General features: G+C 52.6%; 7 protein-coding genes across 7 annotated transcripts; 3 read left to right on the top strand and 4 right to left on the bottom strand.

Moving 5' to 3' along the window:
- Positions 1–390: 390 nt before the first annotated feature.
- On the bottom strand, positions 391–2141 carry CGCS363_v013998 (uncharacterized protein; the record flags this gene model as incomplete). The annotated part of the gene is made up of 4 exons (XM_036645847.1): positions 391–1198; positions 1249–1657; positions 1715–2068; positions 2120–2141. The coding sequence occupies 4 exons, from the start codon at positions 2139–2141 to the stop codon at positions 391–393; spliced, it is 1593 nt and encodes a 530-aa protein (XP_036488593.1).
- Positions 2142–3128: 987 nt separating this feature from the next.
- tropG-0 (Short-chain dehydrogenase/reductase tropG) lies at positions 3129–4165 on the top strand (the record flags this gene model as incomplete). Its single annotated transcript, XM_036645848.1, has 2 exons — positions 3129–3985; positions 4036–4165. The coding sequence occupies 2 exons, from the start codon at positions 3129–3131 to the stop codon at positions 4163–4165; spliced, it is 987 nt and encodes a 328-aa protein (XP_036488801.1).
- Positions 4166–4676: 511 nt separating this feature from the next.
- On the bottom strand, positions 4677–4915 carry CGCS363_v014000 (uncharacterized protein; the record flags this gene model as incomplete). Its single annotated transcript, XM_036645849.1, has 2 exons — positions 4677–4791; positions 4842–4915. The coding sequence occupies 2 exons, from the start codon at positions 4913–4915 to the stop codon at positions 4677–4679; spliced, it is 189 nt and encodes a 62-aa protein (XP_036488852.1).
- A 4332-nt stretch (positions 4916–9247) lies between these two features.
- Positions 9248–12070, top strand: isp4-3 (Sexual differentiation process protein isp4; the record flags this gene model as incomplete). The annotated part of the gene is made up of 5 exons (XM_036645850.1): positions 9248–9316; positions 9389–10042; positions 10107–10537; positions 10590–11808; positions 11867–12070. The coding sequence occupies 5 exons, from the start codon at positions 9248–9250 to the stop codon at positions 12068–12070; spliced, it is 2577 nt and encodes an 858-aa protein (XP_036487964.1).
- Positions 12071–13718: 1648 nt separating this feature from the next.
- Positions 13719–15683, bottom strand: CGCS363_v014002 (uncharacterized protein; the record flags this gene model as incomplete). The annotated part of the gene is made up of 3 exons (XM_036645851.1): positions 13719–15054; positions 15112–15328; positions 15395–15683. 3 exons carry the CDS (start codon positions 15681–15683, stop codon positions 13719–13721), a joined length of 1842 nt encoding a protein of 613 aa, XP_036487963.1.
- A 1614-nt stretch (positions 15684–17297) lies between these two features.
- On the top strand, positions 17298–18774 carry CGCS363_v014003 (uncharacterized protein; the record flags this gene model as incomplete). Its single annotated transcript, XM_036645852.1, has 2 exons — positions 17298–17924; positions 17974–18774. 2 exons carry the CDS (start codon positions 17298–17300, stop codon positions 18772–18774), a joined length of 1428 nt encoding a protein of 475 aa, XP_036488662.1.
- Positions 18775–19285: 511 nt separating this feature from the next.
- On the bottom strand, positions 19286–20297 carry RTM1-2 (Protein RTM1; the record flags this gene model as incomplete). Its single annotated transcript, XM_036645853.1, has 2 exons — positions 19286–19526; positions 19585–20297. 2 exons carry the CDS (start codon positions 20295–20297, stop codon positions 19286–19288), a joined length of 954 nt encoding a protein of 317 aa, XP_036487968.1.
- Between the last annotated feature and the right edge of the window lie 3029 nt (positions 20298–23326).

The raw sequence follows: 23326 nt of genomic DNA on the forward strand, positions 1-23326 counted from the left end.
CTCAAGTTGAGAGATTCCATTGACAAGACGCCAGATGCCGCGACATATTGGCAGTCGATTTTTTATATTATACTAGGCTACAAAAGGCATACTTCAAACGCTGGATGTATTTGTGACCGGAAGAAATCGCAATTGAAAGCAAAAGCTCGCTCTAACCAGGCACCAGTTTACCCGCCAAGCAGCCCCGCTCTCCCGTTGGTCCAACATATCATGCCGGAGATGCACTCTGAAAAGGGACTTTGGAAGTCAAACGGTACCCAGTCTGCGAGGTCTTTTCTCAAGTGGGTTATCAGTGCCGCTGAAGAGTCGATATTGCAACGGCAAGTTGCAGAAACGCTGCAGGGTCTCCGAGTGTGGCGCGCCGTACCTGCACCACCGATATGCGACCCATCATGTTGACACGCGTTCTTTTTCGGCAGTCATGCGATGGAGGACTTGATAGGATTGATCGGAAAGCTCAAAAAGAACGTCGACGTCTTCCGACTCGGCTCCCTCATTGGCAGAAGGGATTTGAGCCACGTGCAGCACTAACTTTTCGAAAACTTTTATACCCTTCGCATCGTGGATGTTATCAATCCACATGACCTTTGCGAGATTCTCCTTTGCTTTTGGCCAGGTGTGACTGAGCGAATTGCGCAATGAAGCCAGCTTTGGTAACAGCCATACATCGTCGTTATCATCGAACACGGCCGTAGACCCGATGACTAGTATCCAGGCTAGTAGAAGTCTCGATGAAGGTGTTTCCACTCGCGACAGGTCAACTGCCTGTAGCGTCTCCCGAAGCCTGTTTGATAACCAGACGAACCGCAATCTGGCACCAAGAATGTGGAGATAGAGTGTCGCAATGAAGCCAAGCATGGCCAGACGCAAAGATTCCGCCATGGAACCGTCATCCAGCTCGAGGTAGAGCAGCCGATACTGAATAGAAGTCATGAGTTGTTGGAACTTGATAGGGTCTATCTTCTGTGTTCGGAACAAGATTTTCACCATGCTAGAAAAGTCTTGTAGATCTTGGAATATGTAGCCGAGCCGGAGATCAAGAGACTCAACAAAGTTTCGCATAGGAGAGGGCCCTTGTGAGGGTGTAACTCCCCCGGGTGAAGGACCTAGAATGGAGGCGAATGCCGGCTCGTAGGAAAGGTTATCGCTAAAGTACACCGGACTTTCTCCCGTGATGAGCGACCAGCCGATATCAACGCTGATCTGGGTAAGCCTTCTGAATAGACGCGGCCGACACGATAGACTCACCGGCATATCTTTGCAAAGAGCTGTAGGTTATGTCTAAAGCTCTCAATTCCGCCTCTTAGTTTGACTATTTGCCGAAGACCAGCAACATGCGCAGCTGATGCCGCATGATCTCCGAACATCTCTGCCACCATACTCATAGTCACAATTGTGGCGACCGTTGAGTCCGCGATGGCCATTTCCTTGGAAGCAATGTTCTCGTTCAGATAGGTCAACGACTTGCAAATATGGTAGTTGGTTTTCTTGCTTCGCTTGCTTCCCAGAAGCCAGTCATGTAACATCGCGACAGTGAAGAGGACGGAGTGTAGATAGGCTGGATCCACCAGCAGCCAATGGAACCACGGAGTCTTGCTTGCGTCAAACCGAACGCACCACTCAACAGGGTACATGGCTTCCTTGATTATGGCATAGACTAAGCATTAATGAGTATGACTGGATCTGATTGGAAGGGGGGTCCAAGACGACGTACATTCGAATAACATCTCTTTTGAGCTCGAGTCAATCTCATCTGCAAATGGGCAAGCAAAGACGTCAAAAGGGGTACGCAACAGTCTCAGAAGACCCTCCGGTTCGACTTCATCACTCGGGCTTGCAGGGTCTTCTATCATCAGGGGACTCCATGTCGACTGAGGCACCGTTGGCGCGGGATCTGACGTCTGAACACTGTCCGTAGTTATTAGGGCCCTGTCGCGGTTCTGCACGACCCGCGGCCGTGTTGCGCGTGTGTTCTTTCCTCGCATGACATGGCTTCGGATCAACTTGCGGTCACCCGAGTTTGGCTTGCCATTTGAGTCTGCGATGACAAAGGCAAACCCCTTGTTCGCTGATGAAGCGAGTCAGACATGAACACGTTGACAGACATAGAATGCCATACCACCGGACTTCTGTTTTCCCATTATGGACCGCCAAGCTCACTGCAGTGCCCCAACATACGTAGAGTCTGCGGTTTCCAGGCTGCCAGCGATGATCGCCTGACCTGAACTTCTTCCGGCTGCTGTCGGGTTGCACGTGGCTGAAGCTACCGGAGATGAGCAATGCTAATTCCGCAAGTGTAAGTTTTAGATGAGTGGCCGACTCTCGCTGGCCGGAGTAAAGCTGTAGGCCAAGAGTTGAAGTCTACTGTTGACCCAAAAGGGAATGCAATGAAGAAGCTGAGGAGTTAAGGTCTCAGAGACAGGTAGGCTGAAGCAAAAGCCGTTTGGTGCGAAGACACGTGCCCAATGGATCCTTACTGTTCCTTCATTCATCGTAAGCCTACGCTGTCGCGTACCCCGCTCCGGTGCTGAGCGCCACAAGCCCAGTCATGCTGACACTCGATTGTTGCCCTCTTCCGGCCTAGCGGCTTTCTGCGAGGATTCGTTCCCCAATAAGATTACTTAAATGGGAGAGCAATCGAGGAAAAACACACGGGTATCCGCTTTTAAACCCTTTTGTTAAGCCCGGAGCACGCGTGGTGTATCCCCGAGCTGTTCCGGGATCAAGGCGCAATCAAGTGGGGCTTGGTGCCGGTCGGACTGGGTGACTCCCGGGCTCGGGCCCGGTGACGCTTCCGAGCATGACCATTTACCCCTTTAGGTCATCATTCGACGTCTTTTCATAAGGGCAAAACAAGAGACTTATGCCCAAAAATGGATGGGCGAAGCAATGACGAGCTTCATTATGTACAGGTGCTGATGACTTCATGTCTTTCCTCAAAATATAAGAACACCACTGAGACGACAAGATGGAGAGACTCAAACACACCTTCAACGACGACATTGAACACTTACATCGCAATTTCCCCAGCAAAAGCTTACAGCAAATATCGCATACCCATACAGCCCACCACATTGCCTCTTATCATGACGAGCTCCATCAACCTCCCGCCCCTGACCTCAGGCACAATGGGTTTGACAGTGAAGGCCATGTGCGCCAAACCGCAAATGCCTCCCAACGATCTCTCGCTCTCCGGACAGACTGCAATCATCACAGGCTCCAACGCCGGGATCGGTTTGACTTGCGCGGAGATGCTGCTGGAGCATAAGCTGAGCCATCTCATCATGGCTGTACGATCTCAGAAGAAGGGAGAGGAAGCCGCATCAAAGTTACGCCAGACGCATCCTTCAGCCAACATTGAAGTTTGGCCTCTGGACATGATGTCATACGATTCCATCCAACAATTCGTTGACCGGTGTGCCACGCTTCCCCGCATCGACTTCGTCATCCTCAACGCCGGCATCGTGAAGGAACATTTCCAGCTCTCGCGGTATGGGCACGAGGAATCAATCCAAGTGAACTACCTGTCAACGGCGCTCTTAGCTATACTCCTGCTTCCAGTTCTGAAAGCAAAGAAGGTCGATGGAAAGGCCCGGACTCTATCCATCGTCAACTCGGGTACATCCTTGATGGCCAACTTCAAGGAAGCCGACAAAGTACCTCTTCTGCCTGCCTTCGACGATGAGAAGACGTTCAACAACCTCGAGCGATATCCAAACTCGAAGATTCTGGGCCAGTGCTTCATGATCAAAATCGCCGAGTACGTAAGAAAGGAGGACGTCGTCGTCAATCTTGTCGATCCCGGCTTGACCAAGGGAACGAATCTACACACCAACCTGAGCGGCATACTGAAGGCGTTCATGGGAGCGGCCAAGAGCCTTACTGGAAGGTCACTCGAGAAAGCCGCATCAACCTATGTCAATGCCGCGGTGGTAAGAGGGGAAGAGACCCATGGCAGCTTTCTCATGGACTGGGAGATCTCTCCGTAAGTTTGCCTTCCAAGTTAGTAAGAGCTTAGCTAACATGACTGTCAAGATTTGCCTCCATGTTATACGAACCGAAGGGAAAGGCAGCCACTGAGCGCCTTTGGGAGGAGACTATGGAAGAGCTCGAGTTTGCCGGGGTTCGTTCGATCCTTCGATCCATGCAGGCAGGCTCGAGATAAGAACCGGGCAATTTCTGGGGAACCTTTGGCCCGCCAGTCTGGATTGCTCTTTGGTTTGCTGAAGTTGGGTGGTATGCATGGAGTTTGGGCGTTGACGGATCCCATCGAGGCGATGTATCTGTTGGACAACGGCCACCAATTTAGCGAGCGTGCAAATAGACGGTTCTCTCATGGTCGAACATATGAGCTTATAGATTTCTTTGGTACTTCGTGGCTAGCTTCATTACTGTAATAGAAAGCGTTCTTCTTTCGGACTATTCCATGTATGTCTCCTTCTTGTCTTGTGAGCCCAACGAAAGTTCTTCGAAAGTTCTTCCTTGGCAGCGTCAAAAGTTCCTGCCGTCTCACTTGAAGGATCGGTCGAGAAGTATCGAATGGCAGAGCCGTTGGCGGTGGTATACTACGGCATCACTGCGCCAGCCTAATAGGCCTCGGCCAACCTCCCAAATTGCACGCATGGCGTGTTTTCGGTTCGCCTCCACAGCTCTTGACCAGAGGCCGGATGAGATGATTACGTAGATTGTGAGAGTTGGAGGATGCTCTCAGCCTTAAACAGTTGGATCAACAAGCAGTTCGCATTTCCAAGGCGCAGATCAGCATAGCGTCTGTTCGCTGTCTCCGAGATTCTGGCCATGATCTAAGCGAGGCATATCAAGTCCGTACCCAGTTGACTTACATGGTGATCCTGACGCCATTCGACCCGGTGGCAAGACGCCCAGTTCGTGAAAACGGGGGTCTGAATGCACCCATCCAGCTGATAGAGACCTTCACGCAGTTTGGAGGGCACCCGATAGGCTAGAACCGGTTCGAATTCCTCGCGCAGAGTCCCCTTTCATCTGGCAACTTCACGATACTACCCGAAGATCTGGAAATAGCAATGGCATCGCGGAGGGAGGCAATCAACCAACAACAGTCTCGCACTCTCTCCATTGGCCTCTCAAGGACCTTCCGCAAACTGACGACCCGGTACGATGGCCGATTCCAGCCATGCAACCGATGCCAAGCGGTCGGGTACACTCCAGACTCCCAACAGCCTGTCAATGCATGCCAAGAATCATTATCAGTCAGGGATAATGAGGGGGACAGTCCTCGACCAATAATTTAAGCTGCGATAGCAATTCTGCTCAGAGGCATTTGAGGAACATGGTGGACTCAGCTGGGGAGCTGAGGTTTCCTGGAAAAGACAGACTACCAAGACTTCCAAGACGGCACCATGTGCCCAGACGGAGCATTGGCATCGCCAAGTCAGGACCTAAAAGCCGCGAACCGAGACATCGTCTACGACGATTTGCGCGACCCATGGTCTTTACTACGGCTGCAATAGAGTCTTTGGTGATACTTTGAATTCAGAAAAACCGAGACACTGTAGAAAGTTCCCATCACAAGCTCCGAATGAAGAAGGCCCCTTCTACAGAGCAGGAGAAGTGCTGAAATTGTGCCCCGGGCGAGTCAGTGCATCTCGCTGCCAAGCGCGTCACCGCGGTGAATCGGTTCGAATACGGAAGCTTTCCTTTGGCCGGAATAGCCACATGACTGAAGGTTCCTACCAGTTGGTTCGGTGTTCGGGACAGTAGAAAAGTGTCGAATGAGGGGATCCATGGTTACGAGCCTGCCTTTCACGGCCAAACCTGCGGCACGGCGGCTGCACCACGAGCGCCCTACCGAAGGCATCAATTGAGTCGCGCCGCACAAACGTTCCTGACGATAGCTTGGCGCGAGAGAAAGGTCTTGGCGGATGGGCCTGACTTTAAGCACTTTGTCGAGCAAATTGCCCCGGAGAGATAACGATCACGCGCGCTGTTGCGGTTGCGATAACGGTGGAGGGGATTACGCCATGCGACGACGGACCGGGGAGGGGATAAGATTGAGGGACGCGCGCCTCCAGTTGGTGTTGGGGACGGAATCGACCTGCCCGAAGAAGAAATCTGGAGAAGAAACCAGTCCCGGTCTGGTTTAGACGAAGCGAAAGTCTGCTCGTACGACTGGCCAGCTGTCGCAGGGAACTCGCTGCAAATGGCTGGTGTACGTTGTGAACATGAAATTAGTACCTTTTCTTCTCCCTGTTGGCAGATGGCTCGAAGGAAATCCCGCCTGGAGAATACGAAACCCGCGTTGCTTGATGAACCTGGTTTCCTCTGGTGAGGAGAGGATGCTTTAGGGATCATTGTTAGCGTGGGGGAAACCGAGGTGCTCGGTTTTGAGAGAGTAGGATTCTTGCCAAAGCAATGAGAAAATCCAGCCAATGTCGGGACAGAAAATCAGCCGGGGCGATTGATAGGACGCGTTGTCGACCCATCTAATAAGCTGCCGATACTAGGAGCTCGTGAGGGGGCTAGCCAGGGTCGACATTGGTGGCCCCCTCGCCGACCGTCAAAAAGTTCCTCCAGAAGAACTCTCCTGCGGCAGACGAGCACAGGTTAATCAACTTGCCACCTTCTGTCTGGCCGGATGATACCACTGGAGGAGGCCTGACGCATGTGAATGGCCAATGGGGCATGCAAATCCCCAGACGTCTGGCCGATAAGACACGGGGAGACGGAGCTGGTGCTTGTGAGAGGGGAAAGGAAAGACAGCCGGGGCTGGCCGTTGTCTCTGGATGAACGTGCTTCCCGTCCCACGAACGTAACGACTCGACTTTTCAGCTGTTCATCTCAGGCCTGGTGAGGCGGCGATGGTGTGCAGCGAGAACACATGGCGGACAAGCTTTTTTCGGGCAAGATCTCTTGACACTGCACGGATGGCAAGTCTTGGGCGTCTTGGAAGCATATCGCGATGGTCTTGGAGCTCTTGGAAATCGCCTTGGAAAGCTTGTGAGTCTTGGTCGGTCTTGGGAGGCTTGGGAGGCTTCGGGGACGGCGCCACTCCCTCTCCCTCGCAGGGTCCAGCGGGTTCAACGCCCATCTTTGATCATGTCCGTCTTGGTGTTCTGGCCAAATTTGCCAAGATGTTAGTCGCCTATGCCGTCGACTAGTGCACAACCCTGAAGACGGAAAACAGATGCCGACGTTTGATTCGTTGGTAGGGCTCAGCCATGCGTTGCGTCCAGCCACCACACCAAGAGGATGAACAACCGTTTTCCAGCATCCTTCTATGCTTCTTCGATGCCAGCCTGACAGTGCTTCCCGGGCATGTCTCTCGGCGGCCACGATGTCTAGAATGTTGCATTGCAACGTGATGTGTCAAGAGCTGAACCAGAGCTTTTCGGTCTAGTTAAGTCTCTTCATGTGGTATGTGTAGAAGCGAAGCGGCACAGCGAATAAGACTCGCAGATCTTCAACGATTAGGGTCTGAGGAATGCGTTCAAGGGCTCAGAGTACCGTGCCCGGGCGCCCTCCCAGTCCGCTCCGCGACCCAACAAGGGTTCACCTCACCATCCCCCCATCTTATCGCGCGCTCCCCGCCGGCCCCCAAGCAAGAAACGGACTTCAAGACGACGTTCACTTCTTCCGCGGAGGCTCCCTCACACTGATTGATCACCGGGTCAGTCCCACAAGAGGTACGACTTGCCAGACGCAGGGCGTTGAGTGTACAGTACGGTACTGCGTGCACCCGCAAGCCCACGCGCGACACAACGCACACAAGCAGCGCCGTTACGGTCAGTGCCGAAAGAGACCCCGAGATGGGCACAGATGGCACGCAGCGACGGATAGCCACCTTGCCACCAGCATCCCCCCGCCACTGCTTTTGCCGGGGGAGATTGCAGATGGTGTGGGAGCCGTAGCAGCAAATCATCCTCATGCCGGTTGATGAGAAGGCAGGATTTGCGAATAGAAGAATTGGTTCGCCGACCGACAACCTGTCTTCAGCCCGATCGACACCGAATGAGAAAGGGCTGCACTCTGTCTGCGGGCGGAAACGTCGCACCACGATGAAGCCATCGCGATTGCGACTTGAGTTGCGCCCAGTCCCAAGAATCAACGTCCTGGTTTGATTGGGAGGATGGATTGCCTGCACTCGTCGTACAGTAGTTGCTCTCAAAAGTTCCTCGGCCGAGAGCTGTCTAACTTTGCCTTACCAGATCAAGGTCGTCCGAGGTCCCGACTGCATGGGATGACTGAAGGCCGGCGGAGACCCGCGAATCTAAGGAAAGAGATATGCGCCATCTCAGGCGTGAAAGATGCCAACGGCGACAATGGCGGAAGCTCTTGCGCCTTGAGAGAAGGTTCCATACCACCCATGCAATGCACCAGGGATCCCTCTGCGTTGGACTTGATGCCCCGTCTGCAGGTTCGCAGTGACTGGGACTGATCCCGGTGGGTAGCCGGGAGGTGGAGGTGGCATTCGTTTCCGTCCGTCCCCCCCAATCCAGGAAAAGAAGTGAGGATGAACCACAAGAGGGCCGCAGATAGGCATCTTGCCGTCCATGTTTGTTCATGGAAATGTATCCGTACCTTCTCTGTCCTGATATGGCCGGGGCATCTTGCCTCGATCCTTCTCACGTTCCTTCTTCTTCATTCTGCTCTTCGTCATCATGTCTCTCATCCTTCCTGTCTCACGCTCGGCTGGGCAAGCCACCCAAAGCGGGCAAAGTAAAGACGCACATCGATCCCTCCTCCAACGCCCGGGAACCTTTGATATCGGCCATGTCGAATGCAGAAGGTAGAGATGTCTGCCGCCAGGGTTGCACTGCACCCTCCGGCTGCACGTCCAGACGAGGGGGGCGGCTGGAAGTCCAGCCCTGAACATGATCACCCATGCCACATCACCCCTGCCTTCTGAAGAGGAAGCTCTGTCCATCCCAGCCTATGCCGTCCCAGCATCGAGTCCCATCTTGGGGGGCAAGGGGTCCTTTCCTGAGGATCGTCTTGTGGCAACACCGACTGTCACCATCGTCCTGCCCGTTCGTTGCCAGGCGGTTGGAACCCCCGGGTCCCACCCGTCGATAAGCATATGGATGGCGAGCTTGGGCCGGTCGCCCTCGTGGCACTGGATATTAAAAGGTCTTGATGTCCTCGTCCCCTCTTTCCCCGTTTCTTCTCGTTCCTCGGTCACTGGCATATTTCCAGCCCAAAAGTCAACGGGTCCTGCAGATCAGCCCCTCCGTACCTTACTCAAGGTGAAGAGTCCTGACCCAGCGCAACCATGTCCGAAATCCGTGAACAACGGCCCGCCGCCCAGGGCGGCGTGGTCTCCAACGAGAAGGCCGAGCCCGTAAGTACAATGTCTTAGGAGGCTCACTTGAGCCTCAACTCACAGGACGGTGTACTAAGTCGCTTGACCTAGTTCGTCGACGCTCATCCCGAGGGCACCGACTACAATGAGCACGTAGAGATGGAGCTCAACGTCACCGAGGACGATCTGCTCGAGGCCAAGGAGCTCGCTTCGCAGATGTCCCTTGAGGAGGTTCGCGAGATGATGTTTAACGTCCACAAGATCCACGAGAAGGACCCCAACTTCCCGCTCGTCATTATCGAGAAGATTGAGGCTTTCCTCCAGAACGACGACGTCTTCGAGAACCCCGAGAAGCACGAGACTCTGATCCAGGAGATGAAGCTCGAGGCCGCCCTCATCACGGGCAACTCGCCCTACTCTGAGGTGCGCGCCGTCGTCGACAACCATGACGACCCCACCATGCCCTCGTCGACCATTCGTGCATGGGTTATCGGTCTGCTCTTCTCCGCTCTGCTCGCCTTTGTGAACCAGCTCTTCTCCGTCCGCTACCCGTCTATCACGATTTTGGCCAACGTTGCCCAGCTGCTCGCTTACCCCTTGGGTAAGTTGTGGGAGAAGGCTCTTCCTGACGTCGGCTTCACTGTCTTTGGCTCCCGTATCTCGCTCAACCCTGGCCCGTTCAACCGCAAGGAGCACATGCTCATCACGATCATGGCCAACGTTGCGTACAACATCCCGTATACTAACTACATCATCTGGACTCAGGTAGGCTTCTACCCGGTGCAACTTTGCACCTTGACGATGAACCTCAACTAACAGTACTGTCCAGTGGCTCCCCCAGTTTTTCAACATGCCGTATGCCGCCAACTTCGGTTACCAACTCCTCATCTCGCTGTCAACCAACTTCATCGGCTACGGTCTGGCCGGTCTCTGCCGTCGTTTCCTCGTGTACCCCTCGTACTGTGTCTGGCCCGCGTCTCTGGTGACCATCGCCCTGAACGCCGCCTTCCACAGCGACAAGAACAGCACCGTTGACGGTCCTTTCCGCAGTGTCTGGAACCTTAGCAGACAGAAGTTCTTCTACATCGCCTTCGCTGCCATGTTCGTGTGGTTCTGGTTCCCCAACTACATCTTCACGGCTCTCAGCACCTTCAGCTGGATGACCTGGATCGCGCCCAACAACCGCAACCTGGCCACCATCACCGGCTTCAACAGCGGTCTTGGATTCAACCCCTGGCCCACTTTCGACTGGAACATCCTGTGAGTACTGCCATTGGGTTTGATTCACGAGAACACTTACTAACGGGCGCAGTCTCTTCGACAACACTGACCCCTTGATGGTTCCCTTCTTTTCCACCTTCAACAAGTTCCTCGGAACTCTCATTTCCGGCTTCGTCATCATCGCCGTCTGGTACACCAACACCTACAACACCGGATACCTCCCCATCAACTCCAACAAGGTCTACGACCACTTCGGCAAGCTGTACAACGTGTCGCGCGCTGTCAACGAGCACGGTCTCTTCGATAAGGAGGCCTACGAGGCTTACTCCCCCCCGTTCCTGGGCGCCGCCAACACCATGATCTACATGTTCTTCTTCGCCATCTACACCGCCACCATTACCTACGCCATCCTCTACCACCGGCATGAGATCGCTCTCGGCTTCAAGGCTCTGATCGGCAGCTTCCGCAAGAACAGCGACATCGAGAAGGACCAGGTCCTCGACGTCCACAACCGTCTTATGAAGGTCTACCCCGAGGTTCCTGAGTGGTGGTACCTCCTCACCCTCATCGTCGCCATTGCACTTGGCTGCGCCGGTATTGCCGCTTGGCCCACGTACACCACCGTTGGTGTCGTCTTTTATGGTATCATCCTCTGCCTGATTTTCGTCGTCCCTGTCGGTATCATCAAGGCTATGACTGGTATCGAGGTCACCCTCAACGTGCTTGCTGAGTTCATCGGTGGTTCCTGGGTTGAGGGTAACGCCCTGGCCATGAACTACTTCAAGTCCTTCGGCTACGTCACCTGCGCCCACGCCGTTTGGTTCTCCAACGATCTTAAGCTTGCGCACTACGTGAAGATTCCCCCTCGTCATACTTTCTGGGCTCAGATGGTCGCGACGCTCGTGTCTACCCTCGTGTGTCTCGGCGTCTTGAAGTTCCAGATGACTAGCATTCCGGGAATCTGCACTGCCGATGCCAAGTTCAAGATGACCTGCCCCGGCATCAACACCTTCTTTACCGCCTCTGTCCTTTGGGGTACCGTTGGCCCCAAGAAGATCTGGGGTGCCGGTGGCCAGTACACTGAGACCCTCCTCGGTTTCCCTCTTGGTGTTGCCGTCGTCCTCATCTTCTGGGGTCTTGGCAAGGCCTTCCCCCGCTGGAAGTGGATCCGCCAGATTCACCCCGTCGCCATGATGTACGGTGCTCTCGTCTGGGCTCCCTACAACATGTCTTTTGTCTGGCCCTCCGTCCCCATTGCGTACTTCTCTTGGGTCTACCTCAAGAGCCGCTTCCTTGGCTTCTGGTCCAAGGTAAGTTTTCACTATCCCCCTCTTGACTGTTGTGTGCAGTTACTGACTCTCTTTGCAGTACAACTTCGTTCTCTCCGCTGCCTTCTCTTGCGGCATTGCCATCTCCGGCATCATCATGTTCTTCGGCCTTCAGTGGCAAGATATTGAGGTTGACTGGTGGGGTAACAGCGTTGTGTCAGAAGGCTGCGAAGGTCTGGCTTGCCGTCTCAAGACCCTCGCGGACGGCGAGTACTTCGGCCCTCGCATCGGCGACTTCCACTAAGGAACCCCGTCGTTTGCGGATCTCGCGGCCTGGCCGTCGCGGTTGTGCTTTTCGTGTGTTTTCAGCGCATGTATGATGTGATGAAAAAGACTTTGAAGACCAGAAGGAGCATGGTGGAATTGGCGTAATTTGGTGAAGGTAATGAGACGAAGTATGGAGACAATACCCCCAAACACTCTTTTGCGATATTGCGGAAGACTTCAATGAAGAATGTTTCTCTTCCGACCTGGAGCTCGTGACTTTGTTCTGAAATCAGCGGTGCGACTCATCAGTCGGATATGAAATGAAGTGACCGTGCTTTGATCGTGACCAGTGACTTTCGTGGCAGCGACGCGTAGCATGGCGGTGTAGGTCGTCTCGTCGTGACCCGAAAGAGGCGATTGGGCAAGCTGGATCCCGTAGAACCCTCTCAGGATTGAGGTGTCGTGTACAGGTCGAGCAGCTATCTTTGATTGTTGAGATGTGTGCAGTTGAAAGCAGCAAACCTGAGCCATGTCGTCAACGAAGTAAAGGTTGGTAGTCTGTATTAATGCCATCTTGGAACCAACTTGGCCCCGCAACAGCTCCCGGTTCGGTGCCGCACCGGCGTGGCTGTGCTAGATAGCTCGGCGATCTGGCATGACCAGTGCATACTGGGCATGATGCTGGCGGTGGGTGACTGATTGCAAGAGAGCCCTAGAGATTGGGTTGTGGGGTATTCAAGACACCTGAACATTGTTTTGGGGGCATTCTCGCCTTTCCACATAAGTTCACCCTGGCGTCAGCAGGCGTGAGGATAGCTTGTGTTTGAGTCGGTAAACGAAGTTGCCGAATGGGCTGTGGTGTGGTGGCCACCGACGGCCCCAACGCCTGTGTACCGTGAGTACTCGAAGCAGCTTTTCAAGATGGCAGCCTTCGAGTTATAAAAACCCGGCGGTAAGAGAACTATCCAAACAGAATTTGTTTCTCAATCAAGTAATATTGCTAGAACGGTCTAGTCTTATCAATACCGCAATATCGACTGGCTCTGACGGCACAGCTGACAGGTCTAAAGTTCGCCCGGCTTACGACACGGAAAGCGTACCCGAATCTGCCGCTAGTCACCGGAACAATACCACTTCATAGCTAGGCATATTTCTCGTTTGGGCAATGAAATATTCGCCATAACAAACTGTCTTTATTCACATCCACTTCTCTTCTCCCTAATTACCAAGAGACCACCTAATTTTCCTATGTGTGGGTGGCTACGTTTCCTGTGAACTTGGTCCCTTTTACGAGGACGACGACGAAGGACGACGATGATAATCCTAATAATGACAGTAACTATGATAGTGACTATAATGGCAATGATGATAGCGAGCACACAAGAAAAGTGTTCGCTCTAGCGCAGAAAAGTCGGGGGTCTGATTAGAAAACTCCAGGTAGCACAGCTTGCAACTAACTTACTGGGACCAGCTCGACCAGCCAGTCGAGAACTTCAGGTTAGACGCCTGTAGTCAAGTAGGCTTCTTAATCCTATGACAAAGATCAACACTTCCTCGCCTTCACCGCCTCACAAGAGAATATCACACTGAGTTTGACAAGGCACCAGAAATAAGCCCAAAGTAATCTCAGGTGATATAAAGAAAGAGATGTTACGAGACGTTCAGCGTAGTATATTCGAATTGGCTCAAACTATTGTTATGGTAGTTCTAGAAGATGCAAGCTCATCAGCGCCAAACTCCTTTACGTTTTGAAGAACTGCGCCAATTCTTCTCATACAGCCTGGCCGGTCCACTGCAGGAGTGACATAAATCCCATGAGCGCAGGGATCCTTCCGCTCGGGGTCCGGTCTTCCTGGTCCGCCATACGTGTAAGCCAACATCAATGCGTACACTTCCATCGACCTGATGAGCTCTGCACTGGCTTCATAGCTTCGGTTAATGGTATCCAGCATGCCAAAGCAATCACCGCCTCCCTTATCGCTTCGGAACAGCATATGGCCTGTGGGCCCCTTCGCATCGGAGAGCGACATCTTGACCAGGGGCGCCTCGAGCTTGATCCAGCCGTCTTTCACGCGACCGAAGGGGTTGTCCCCGTCGATTTCAACCTTGGCTTCAAGAATACTTGCCACTTCTTCCGTCACCCCAAGTAAGCCGGTCGCCGGTATTCCGTCGACTGAGGCCCAAGACCATGAGGGTGCGCGGTATTGCTCGATGGATTTACAGCGCAGAGCTTGCCAGCATAAGCCTTCGATCAAAGACCCACGCCAAAGACCAGCCAAGTATCCATCCTTAAAGCTTTTGCTCAAGGACTTGGCAATGCCAGAGAATGCTGGAAGCTTGTCCAGAGGATTTGTCAACTCTCGCGGGCCGTACTCCCAGAGGAGTTCGTGCCAATTTCTCGTCAAGGTGGAGGAGTGGTCGAGTCCTTCCCACCTAGGATTTGTGGGATGTGCATTGTTACGACGCTGGTCGACATACTCCACAAGCTGGGTGTCATCGTTGATGAAAGGTATGCGGTAGTTCAGCTTCAGTCCTTGCTCTGCTTCAAACCCTTCAAGACATTCCCAGTACATCTGCTGGCTTGAGAAGTGCAGGATTCGGCGAGCGAGAACACGTTCCTGGAAGCCCCACGCTCTCTTCGTGAGAGGCTCCTTTTTCATCCGCATATGAAATTGGTGAATGGTATCGTGATCGAGGGTTAAGGCCGTTGCCAAGATGTACTCATCTGGAGAAGAACCCTTCCGTGGAAGTTTGAAGTAGGTTTGAGGGGTTCGAGCTGACAGTAAACCTCCATTGGTATCGCCGGACTTTACAGCGGCAAGCGTCAGATACGAGTTCGAGTACACAGCAGCCATTTGCGCTGACTCTCGTTCCCAGTCCTTCAGGTCATCCTGACAGATACACAGGCTGTCGATCCAAAGGTATCTTACCCCGACCATCCGAGTCAGAGTTACAGCGTCTCGAAGAGTTTGCGGAAGTTGATTGATATCAATACCGTCTCTTCGAGCCTGGATAGTCTCACTAGTGGTAACAAAGTGTTTCTGCCCCTTTCCCCAACAGTAACTGAGGGTAACATACCGGTTACAGAGGTCAGGGTCCGGCTGAACGAGTTTAATGATTGACCCAGAGTCTGACGTGCCAACGTCCAAAAGGCGAGTTGGCATTCGAGCGTGCTGCGCTTTGCAGTGCGGGTGCTCGTCGCAGGCTTTGAGCCACTTGAGAATGAGGTTCAATGTGGTTTGGTTCGGAACCTCTTTTAAAACGCGGTCGCTAGAGCCGATAGAGAGAGGATCATCTATCAGTTGTTTCTGTCAGTCACAAGATGCAATCAGAGCGTCTTGGGAATCCAGACACTACTCACCTTCATCAGAAGCAAAGCCGATCGATGCGACGGGCATCAAGCAATATCGACCCTCGTCTCCAACGCTGCTGCAAACAACCCAGAATCCGTCGCCGCCAGACTCGCCACGTTGAGTCAACCACATGTTCCAGTCAGGAACCCACTTGTATGCACCCAGATTTGGATGTTCTAGTGTCTTAATCTCCTCCAACAGCGCATCGACCTCCTTCTCAATTGCCTGACATAGAACGCATCCGTTGATTGATGCTTGACGGAGCGAAGCAAGATCGGGATGGTACGGAATACCCATACATGGAATGGGTTTCCCTTTCTCATGATCGTCTAAGATAATGTGCTGGAATCTCTGTTTCCCACTTAGAGTTCTCGTGGTCTTGTCGTCAGGAAAGGGGGCCAGGTCTTCCAATGGAAGAGACTGGCAGAGGCTACAGAGAAGCATGATGCCTAGAACCCTACAAATGGTGTGAAATGGTATCAAAGTCGAGAGAACATTCGCGTAAGTCTTTTCAGATCACGGAACTACTACAGTTGAAATAAAATCGGGTTGTGTAGCTTTGGTGGCGATAGAGACGCAGATCATTCCTGTCTCATGCCGTCAGCAGTGTCATGCCCCTCCATGTGACCACTATTCACTGTGGCTAACGTGAGGGCCAAGCCATGGATGCTTAGGGGCAAGGCCGGCCGCCTGCAAGTCTGCCTCGGCGGATCCAATCTTCAAAGATCGACGCAAAAGTATGGACGACCATTCTTCTTCGCATACGTATGTGTGCTCGCATTTACTGCGCTGGCTATGAAGAGACACTATGCCGAGAGCGCGCACCGCTAAACAAGTCGAATCATCATGTTTATTATCATCATACTCGTCTCCGCCAACTCTGTTGTCTCTGTTTTCCAAGTAGTCCATGCAACTGTCCGTCCGGTCTCCGTCCGGAAGGCAAGACTCTACCGAGAAATCGGAACTTGAAAATACTAGGATGGACGGGAAAAGCCAGACACCGACAGAGCAGGCAGAAAGGCAGCCGGGCGGCCGCTTATTTGCGCGCCAAGGAAACAGCTGAAGACCCCCTGTGCGCCAGGTTGCCGTTTTGCTGCCTGCATTTGGACAGTGCAGGGTTGATCGCTGGTGCCATCATACCTAAATGCTGACAGACAGTAGGCGAACTAGAGGAAAGGGACTTTGGTTTCTCAACGTGTCATTTGGCAGCGCACACAAAGCCAGGGTTTATGGCGGCTGCGTCTCCTGAATTCAGCCTGCTCTTCATAATAAACGTTGTTGTACATTCTCGAAGGCCAAGCACCACTGTCGCCCCCTGGGTGGTCATGTACCAATTAACCTGTCTCATACCCCGGGAGCCTTGCCATAACCTCACGTCTTACCAATACACTGGAGTCGACATCCTTAGCGCCGAGACTCACGACTGGTGGGCGCAAACAAGCTTTAATTAAACTATGGATGCACCTAGCCTGATCTAGCGCCCGTTGCAAGGGCTCTCTGGACCCCACGTTCTTAAATACCGTGTTCCTGCGGCACAGTTACCAATTTCCTTGGTCTTGAGCAACCAGAAGGGTTGTTTACCCCCTGTCATCATTGCCGTGTCGGCGGGATTTGTAGGGATTCGATCGTTTTGCAAGAGTAAAAAGGATCTTCATGCTGGATTGCCAAGACATGCGATGTCTCCTTGCACGACCATCCATCAAATAAGCCAGACGATGTGGTGCTCCGTAGTGAACCTAGCGAGTGGGAGCCGGAGAGATCCAGCCGATACTTATGGAGACCTCTTCGTCTCTTCCCCCCAGGGGCTTGAAAGGTAAAGTTCTGACTTCAGGTTTGTCGATGTCACATACGGTCTTTCGGATTCTGGTTTCTTGCCCATTCCCACCCGTCACATAGTTAGCAGGATTTGCCATGGATCAACCACGACAGTCTGCCCAACCAGGACTCGAGGTCACGTCACACTACGACACCACTCCAGTAACTCTCGAGGCCCACCACTGGACATCACCATCGCAGAACGGTTCGGCTCCAAGTCACGACACATCTCACGAGCAAAAGATACTAGCGGGTCATGGGTACGAGTCAACGGGACACAACAACGGATATACGAGCGCATACTACCAGAACGAAGCAGGAAGCACAGCTCAAGACAATGCAAAGCGCAGAAGGCCTTGGCTGCTCATCGTACTCGGCGGAGTGGCGACGTTCGTTCTTGCAGGTGTTGTAGGCGGTATAGCAGGCTGGAAGATTACATCCAACCAGAACCAAGAGCCAGCCCCAACTGTCCCGGGCTCTGACGGTAGCACGCCATCAACGAGCGCAACCAAGATAGTACCGAACTCAGGGCTCGCAGCTGTTGGTTATCGTTATGGAACTGACATTACCCTACACGTCTGGCTCCAGGGACCGGACTCTTTGTTGAGACGGTTGCAGTACATGAGCATCTACCAAAACTGGACTGCACCATTGGAGGTCGACGCAGCGCCCAAGGTGGGCTCGCCCTTTGGGGCTAGTCAGTTCTGGACGAAGCCAGATGAAGTATGTGCCTCCTCACGTCACCCCAAGTTATAGGTGCTAATCAACGAAGCCACTTCCGGTCATCCCCCAAGCCGAGCTGTTTTACATTGGATCAGGGGAAAAGATATTGGGCGTGAACTGGCGAGAGGGGTTCACACGTGGAGGCCTAAGTGACAGCGTTAACAATGGGGGATGGACAGTCGGCAACACCGGTACCCAGATGGCTGCTTACTGGCCCTCAACCATTCTTCAAGCTTCAAATGGGGATGTTATGGAAGTCTTTTTCAACTACAAGTCTCCAGGATTTCAAGAGCCCAAGAGGGTCGGTATCACAGCTTCCCCTGGCTCGGCGCTGGCCATTCTACCCCGAGAAACTACCCACTCCGCTGGCGATCAAACCGCAGCTTCTAGTGCGCGTATTATCTACCGCGATACCACCGGACGCCTGAAGAACTTTGACCGATCCTCAGGCGGCCAGTCTCTCACGTCTTCGGGCGAGATTCCCGTGACGGTCGATTCGAACTTTACAATGGCTGCCTTCGCAGTCGCGAGGGGCGAAGTAGGCGGGCAGAAGTCAACGGCCGTCAACACATGGATTTTGTACCAGGATTCCAAAACTGGAAAGATCTCATACGTTTATGAGAACGACTCTGAGGGGTGGAAAGGCCCAGAAACGGATCCGGTATTCGAAGGAGCTGATAGCCCAACCCACCTCGCATGCGTCACGGCTGCATCATCCACGATCCCCGAGGTCCCATTGGAGGCGGCACACGATTTGAGCCATTGCTTCTTTCAATCCGGACGCAAGTTGAAACATGTCCACTTTGATGGCAGTTCGTGGACGGATATGGGCTTCATTTCCATACCTTGAGGAAGCATAGCGACGACAAGGACGATAGCGATCACACAGAAGTAGGGTGGGGTTGACGTGATGCTTTGGCAAATTCTTCTACCACGGTAGAGGTACAAGCTCGCACAACAGAGCTTATGAAATGAGCGAATCTATGAATTGTAATGAGACTTTGGGTTCAACGTGTCTGAACCCCATTATGGATGTACAATGGGAACCGACAAGCTTTGCTACCCGGGCCGTGTACGTAATTTGATGTTATAATTCCCCGCCATTATGCTTTTCATCCTTGAAGTCGTCCTCTTTCTCGTCCCCGTCGTCGTCCCCGTCGTCGTCCTCGTTGCCGTCCCTGTTGCCGTCCCTGTTCGTCCTCGTCCATCTCTGTTCTCCATGGCCGTCCCTCTTGTTGTCTACCGGTCCCTTCTGGGAGTATAGCCAAAGTCATAATTAGGTTTCAGAGAAAACAAAACAACGTCCCCAATGTTGTCAACCGCGGTGCCTTATCCTCAGAATAGAAGAACCATGTCGCGAGTCAGTGCCCATAGCCTCCTCTGGTATTGTCCTTCGGGGCCAGACTGACGCTCAGGTCTTGGGCGCTGTAAGTTCCCAACGATACAAAGCTCCTCAATTCATGTGAGCCATCGGGGGAGACAATGTTGCCGTCGTCGTCCACGGTCATAACCTTGCTAGGGTGAAACGCGGCTAGGATGAATGTAACCAGGAAGATGAGAGTAGCATCAAAGATGTAGAGAAACACCTCAGTTGTTTGCAAACTAAGGTAAGACACGATAAGTAATCGAAAAGGACAAGTTCGAGCTAGAAGAAACTCACTATCCATCATAACCTTGAATATACTCAATGACGCGAAATAGCGAACGAACAAAGACTAGTACGCTGACGCCGTACAAGATCCAAAGAAACTTGTCCCAAGAGACGGCGTGTCTCAGACGTTGCCCTCGGATTCTAGACTCTTGAGAAATCCGCCGGTGGAAGACTCCAGTGACGGCGATGAAAAGAGCAAAACCAATGAGCTGAATGAAAAGGCCAACGATGATGACATTTTCGCCCAGTTGAATCTTACTCGGCGACTTGGCATTTGTGAGAATACCTCCACCTCCGCTTTGTACCAAGAATGACAAAATATCGCTCGTGATGAACACCTTTGTAAGAATTTCAGGCCTAACGGGACTATAGTCGCGTCCATTTGCTAGGATGATCAGCCGACCTAGCATACCGTAGATGGATGCTGCCAACAGCGAAGGGGCGATGAGTAGCATCAGGGACTGCAGCGCGTAAGGCATAACCTGCCAGTTTGGTGTTTGAGCTGCCGATATAGCACGAGACACATAACCCAGGATTTCGCAGACGATGCCAACTATGAATGGGATGAAGTAGCGAGTTTGTTTTTTGTAACATAAGATCGTGTGCGCGGCGAGGGTGAAAGAGAACAGGACGGTGAAAACGCAGGCTGCAGCCATCGATGGGTCGTATAGATAGAGAGATGCCATAACCTCGCTGTCGCGTCGGTGAAGCGTTGGTGCCATGGTAGTTCAATCGAATCAGGAGTGTGAACGAGATAGGAAAGTTTGTTTCTGGTGGTTGATTCAACAAGCTAAAGATGTTGCGTTGCGTCTTAGGCTTTTAATCTCACTAGTCTTTCATAATAGAAATATTTCTTACTAAATGCACCACAGACAATGTTCAGACATCGCCGGCTTCAATAATCAATGGTGGACTCAAATGCACTCCTTTCTGCCACAGCCAACTCAGCCTCGACTCTAAAATAGCATCATGGTGGATTTAGGCGCCTGAAATTGCCCGTCACGGAACGCGTATGGTGCCTCCCGTTTTCAGGCTATGAGCTACTAGACTACCGGCTATCAAAATCAATTAGCACCTGCCATTAAAGACCATACATTTGGTGGAAGATTCAATCACGACGGTAGATCTTGTGCCTTGCAGCGTCCTCGAGCTTCCGATAAGGCAGGGGTCATTGTCGATGGACCACTTTCCATGCCTGAAAAGCTTCTTCTCGGCCCTACAAAGGCGGATCGGTATTGTCAGCGGGGCCGTGATACACGTAAATGCCTTTATTGTGGAGATACGCGTATTTCATGCCATCTCAAGGATACCATGTCTATGAAAGCGTAATATTTGCTGAACTAACAAGCTCAATAGATGGACCCTGCGCTTTACCACCCGACTGGGGTGTCAGCTACAGACCGGAGTTAAATCATCTTGGCGGACGCCGTCATATTTGGCGGGATCTTTTCCTCGCGTTCCGTGGAGTTTTCCATGGTCGGCATTTCAGACCCGAAGAGTAGCTGCATACCCAGAGAAATCTGCCAGCGGCATGTTCAACTGGGATGTTGCGTCGTCAACGTACAAACAGCAGACCCAAACAAGCCACGCTGATTCAACTAGGATGTTGCGCCGTCAACACAAGAAAAGCAGGAAAGGCTGCACTGAGTGTAAGCGACGGCATATGCGGGTAAGTCTGCTTCCAAACCCAACACCGAGGCTGTTTCCTTCTCATGCGAACGATATCTGATATTCTTTGGGCAGTGTGACGAGCAACGGCCCACATGCTTCAACTGTATCAAGGCTGACCGCCTATGCTCCTTTTCTAGTGAGCCATACACCAGGGTTAGTCGGTCTCACAGTTGTTGGAATACGTCTAATTGACGCTTCAACCAAGAGCCAAGATTCGACCCCCGGATCTGAACATCGTTCTGCTGTGGCATCTCCAAGCGGCAGCTCAACGTGTCCCCAGGCAATCGGAGACCCCGATGCTGTTAACATGCTTCACATGGAGCTACTTCTCCACTTCAGCTTCGATGTGTACGTTCCCGAGTTCGACGACAGCCTTGGTAGACCGGCAACCGAGCTAGTTCTGAAAATTGCCCAGGAGGCTCCTTTTTTGATGCATGGCGTTCTGGCCATGTCTGCGCGTCACCTTTCCATCACCCGGTCCGAACAGTCGGCGCGCTACCTTGATCAGGCATTTAGGTTGCAGACAAGAGCCATCGAGCTATTCAATGCGACACACGACGAGAATGGCCGAGAAAAGTGCATGGCTCGGTTACTGTTTTCCTCCGTCCTCGGTCGTCACATATTGGCGGACGTTCTACGTGACGACGGCTTGGGCTTCCCCAGCTTCCTCAATCGCTTCGCCCAAGGCGTCAGAATTCATGGCGGAGTCAAAGCCGTTGCCGCCCAACAAGACTGGGTGTCTCTTTTGGAGACAGAACTTGGGCCATTGATGACCAGGGGGCTCGCTGCAGACATGTACGACAAGACCGTACAGCCAAACAAGGCGCTGCAGTCTCTCATAGCACACTCGCCTAACTTGGAAGAGGAGGACAAGTCTGCGTGTGAGATGGCCCTTCGCCTTGTGGATACGGGTCTTGATGATCTGAAGGATCCAGGCAGGGTTGATTATGGTCGGCGGATGATGTTCACTTGGTCAATTATGCTCCCCGATCGTTACGTTCGCTTGCTGGAACGACAAGTTCCAGAGGCTTTGGTTGTATTGGCTCGTTATGCCATCTTCTTGCATTTCGGGCAGAACTTTTGGCAGATCGGTGACGCTGGATCGTACCTCCTTCGTTCAATTAGCAGCCATTTGGGACAAGCGTGGCAACCGTGGCTCTCGTGGCCGGAGGACGTAGACCTTTAAAGATGATTTTAGACAGAGGAAAGCTCTTAATTAGGGAACCGGGATACGCCAACGTTGCACTTATCATGTAGATGAGGTAGACTTTACACGCGAACACAAACTTGACAATTGAGCTGGCCCATCGAGCATAAATTACAATGCAATGACAGCCTGCGACTCTGCGCACAGTAAACTCCCAGCATTAAAAGCTCCGGGTTGCTTAAGGCGACAAGAAGTAAGGCAGGTCACAGTTCGGCGTTGAATCTGCCGCGAATCCGCTCCCCAAAGGCGTAGAAGGCAACCAAAATTGGAACCAGAGTCAGTGCTATAAATCCCAATAAGCTTTTTCCCCAGCCCAGACCCAACGCCGCATACATTTCCAAGCCAGATAATGGCAGAAGTGCACCAAGGAGCGACCTCAGAATCGCTAGCGCTGCTGTTACTGAGGCAGCGTACTGCGGATAGGCGTCGATTAGATAGTTCTGGATACAGGTCTGTCGTCTTGTGAGTAGGTTTCTGGCGAGGAAAATTTGGTTAGGCTTACCATAGTGCCCATCAATCCAGCACACATTGCCAAAACCGCCAGCATTGGAACGATCCAATGGACCCCATTTTGCACAGTCCATCCGTATAAAAACAAACCGACCGGCATCGCTAGTCCGCAAGGGACGGTCATAACTGGCTTGAGTCGATCCTCAGGCTTATGTGCCAAGCCTTTGGCTTTCGTCCGCTTCACAATCAAGTCGGTTAGCTGCCCGAAACCGACTACACCGATGATCATTCCTATGCCTGCAGGCAAGAAGGAGAGACCACTAGAGGCTTCGTCGAACCCGTAGTGCTCTTTGAAGACGAAGGTAAAAGTTGCAATAAGAAGGTAGAGAATCCCGTAGGATACGGCGATGTAGAGAGCATTGA

The sequence above is a fragment of the Colletotrichum siamense genome (genome assembly GCF_013390195.1).
Source record: "Colletotrichum siamense strain Cg363 chromosome Unknown KSG_Cg363_contig10, whole genome shotgun sequence".
Lineage (NCBI taxonomy): Eukaryota > Fungi > Ascomycota > Sordariomycetes > Glomerellales > Glomerellaceae > Colletotrichum > Colletotrichum siamense.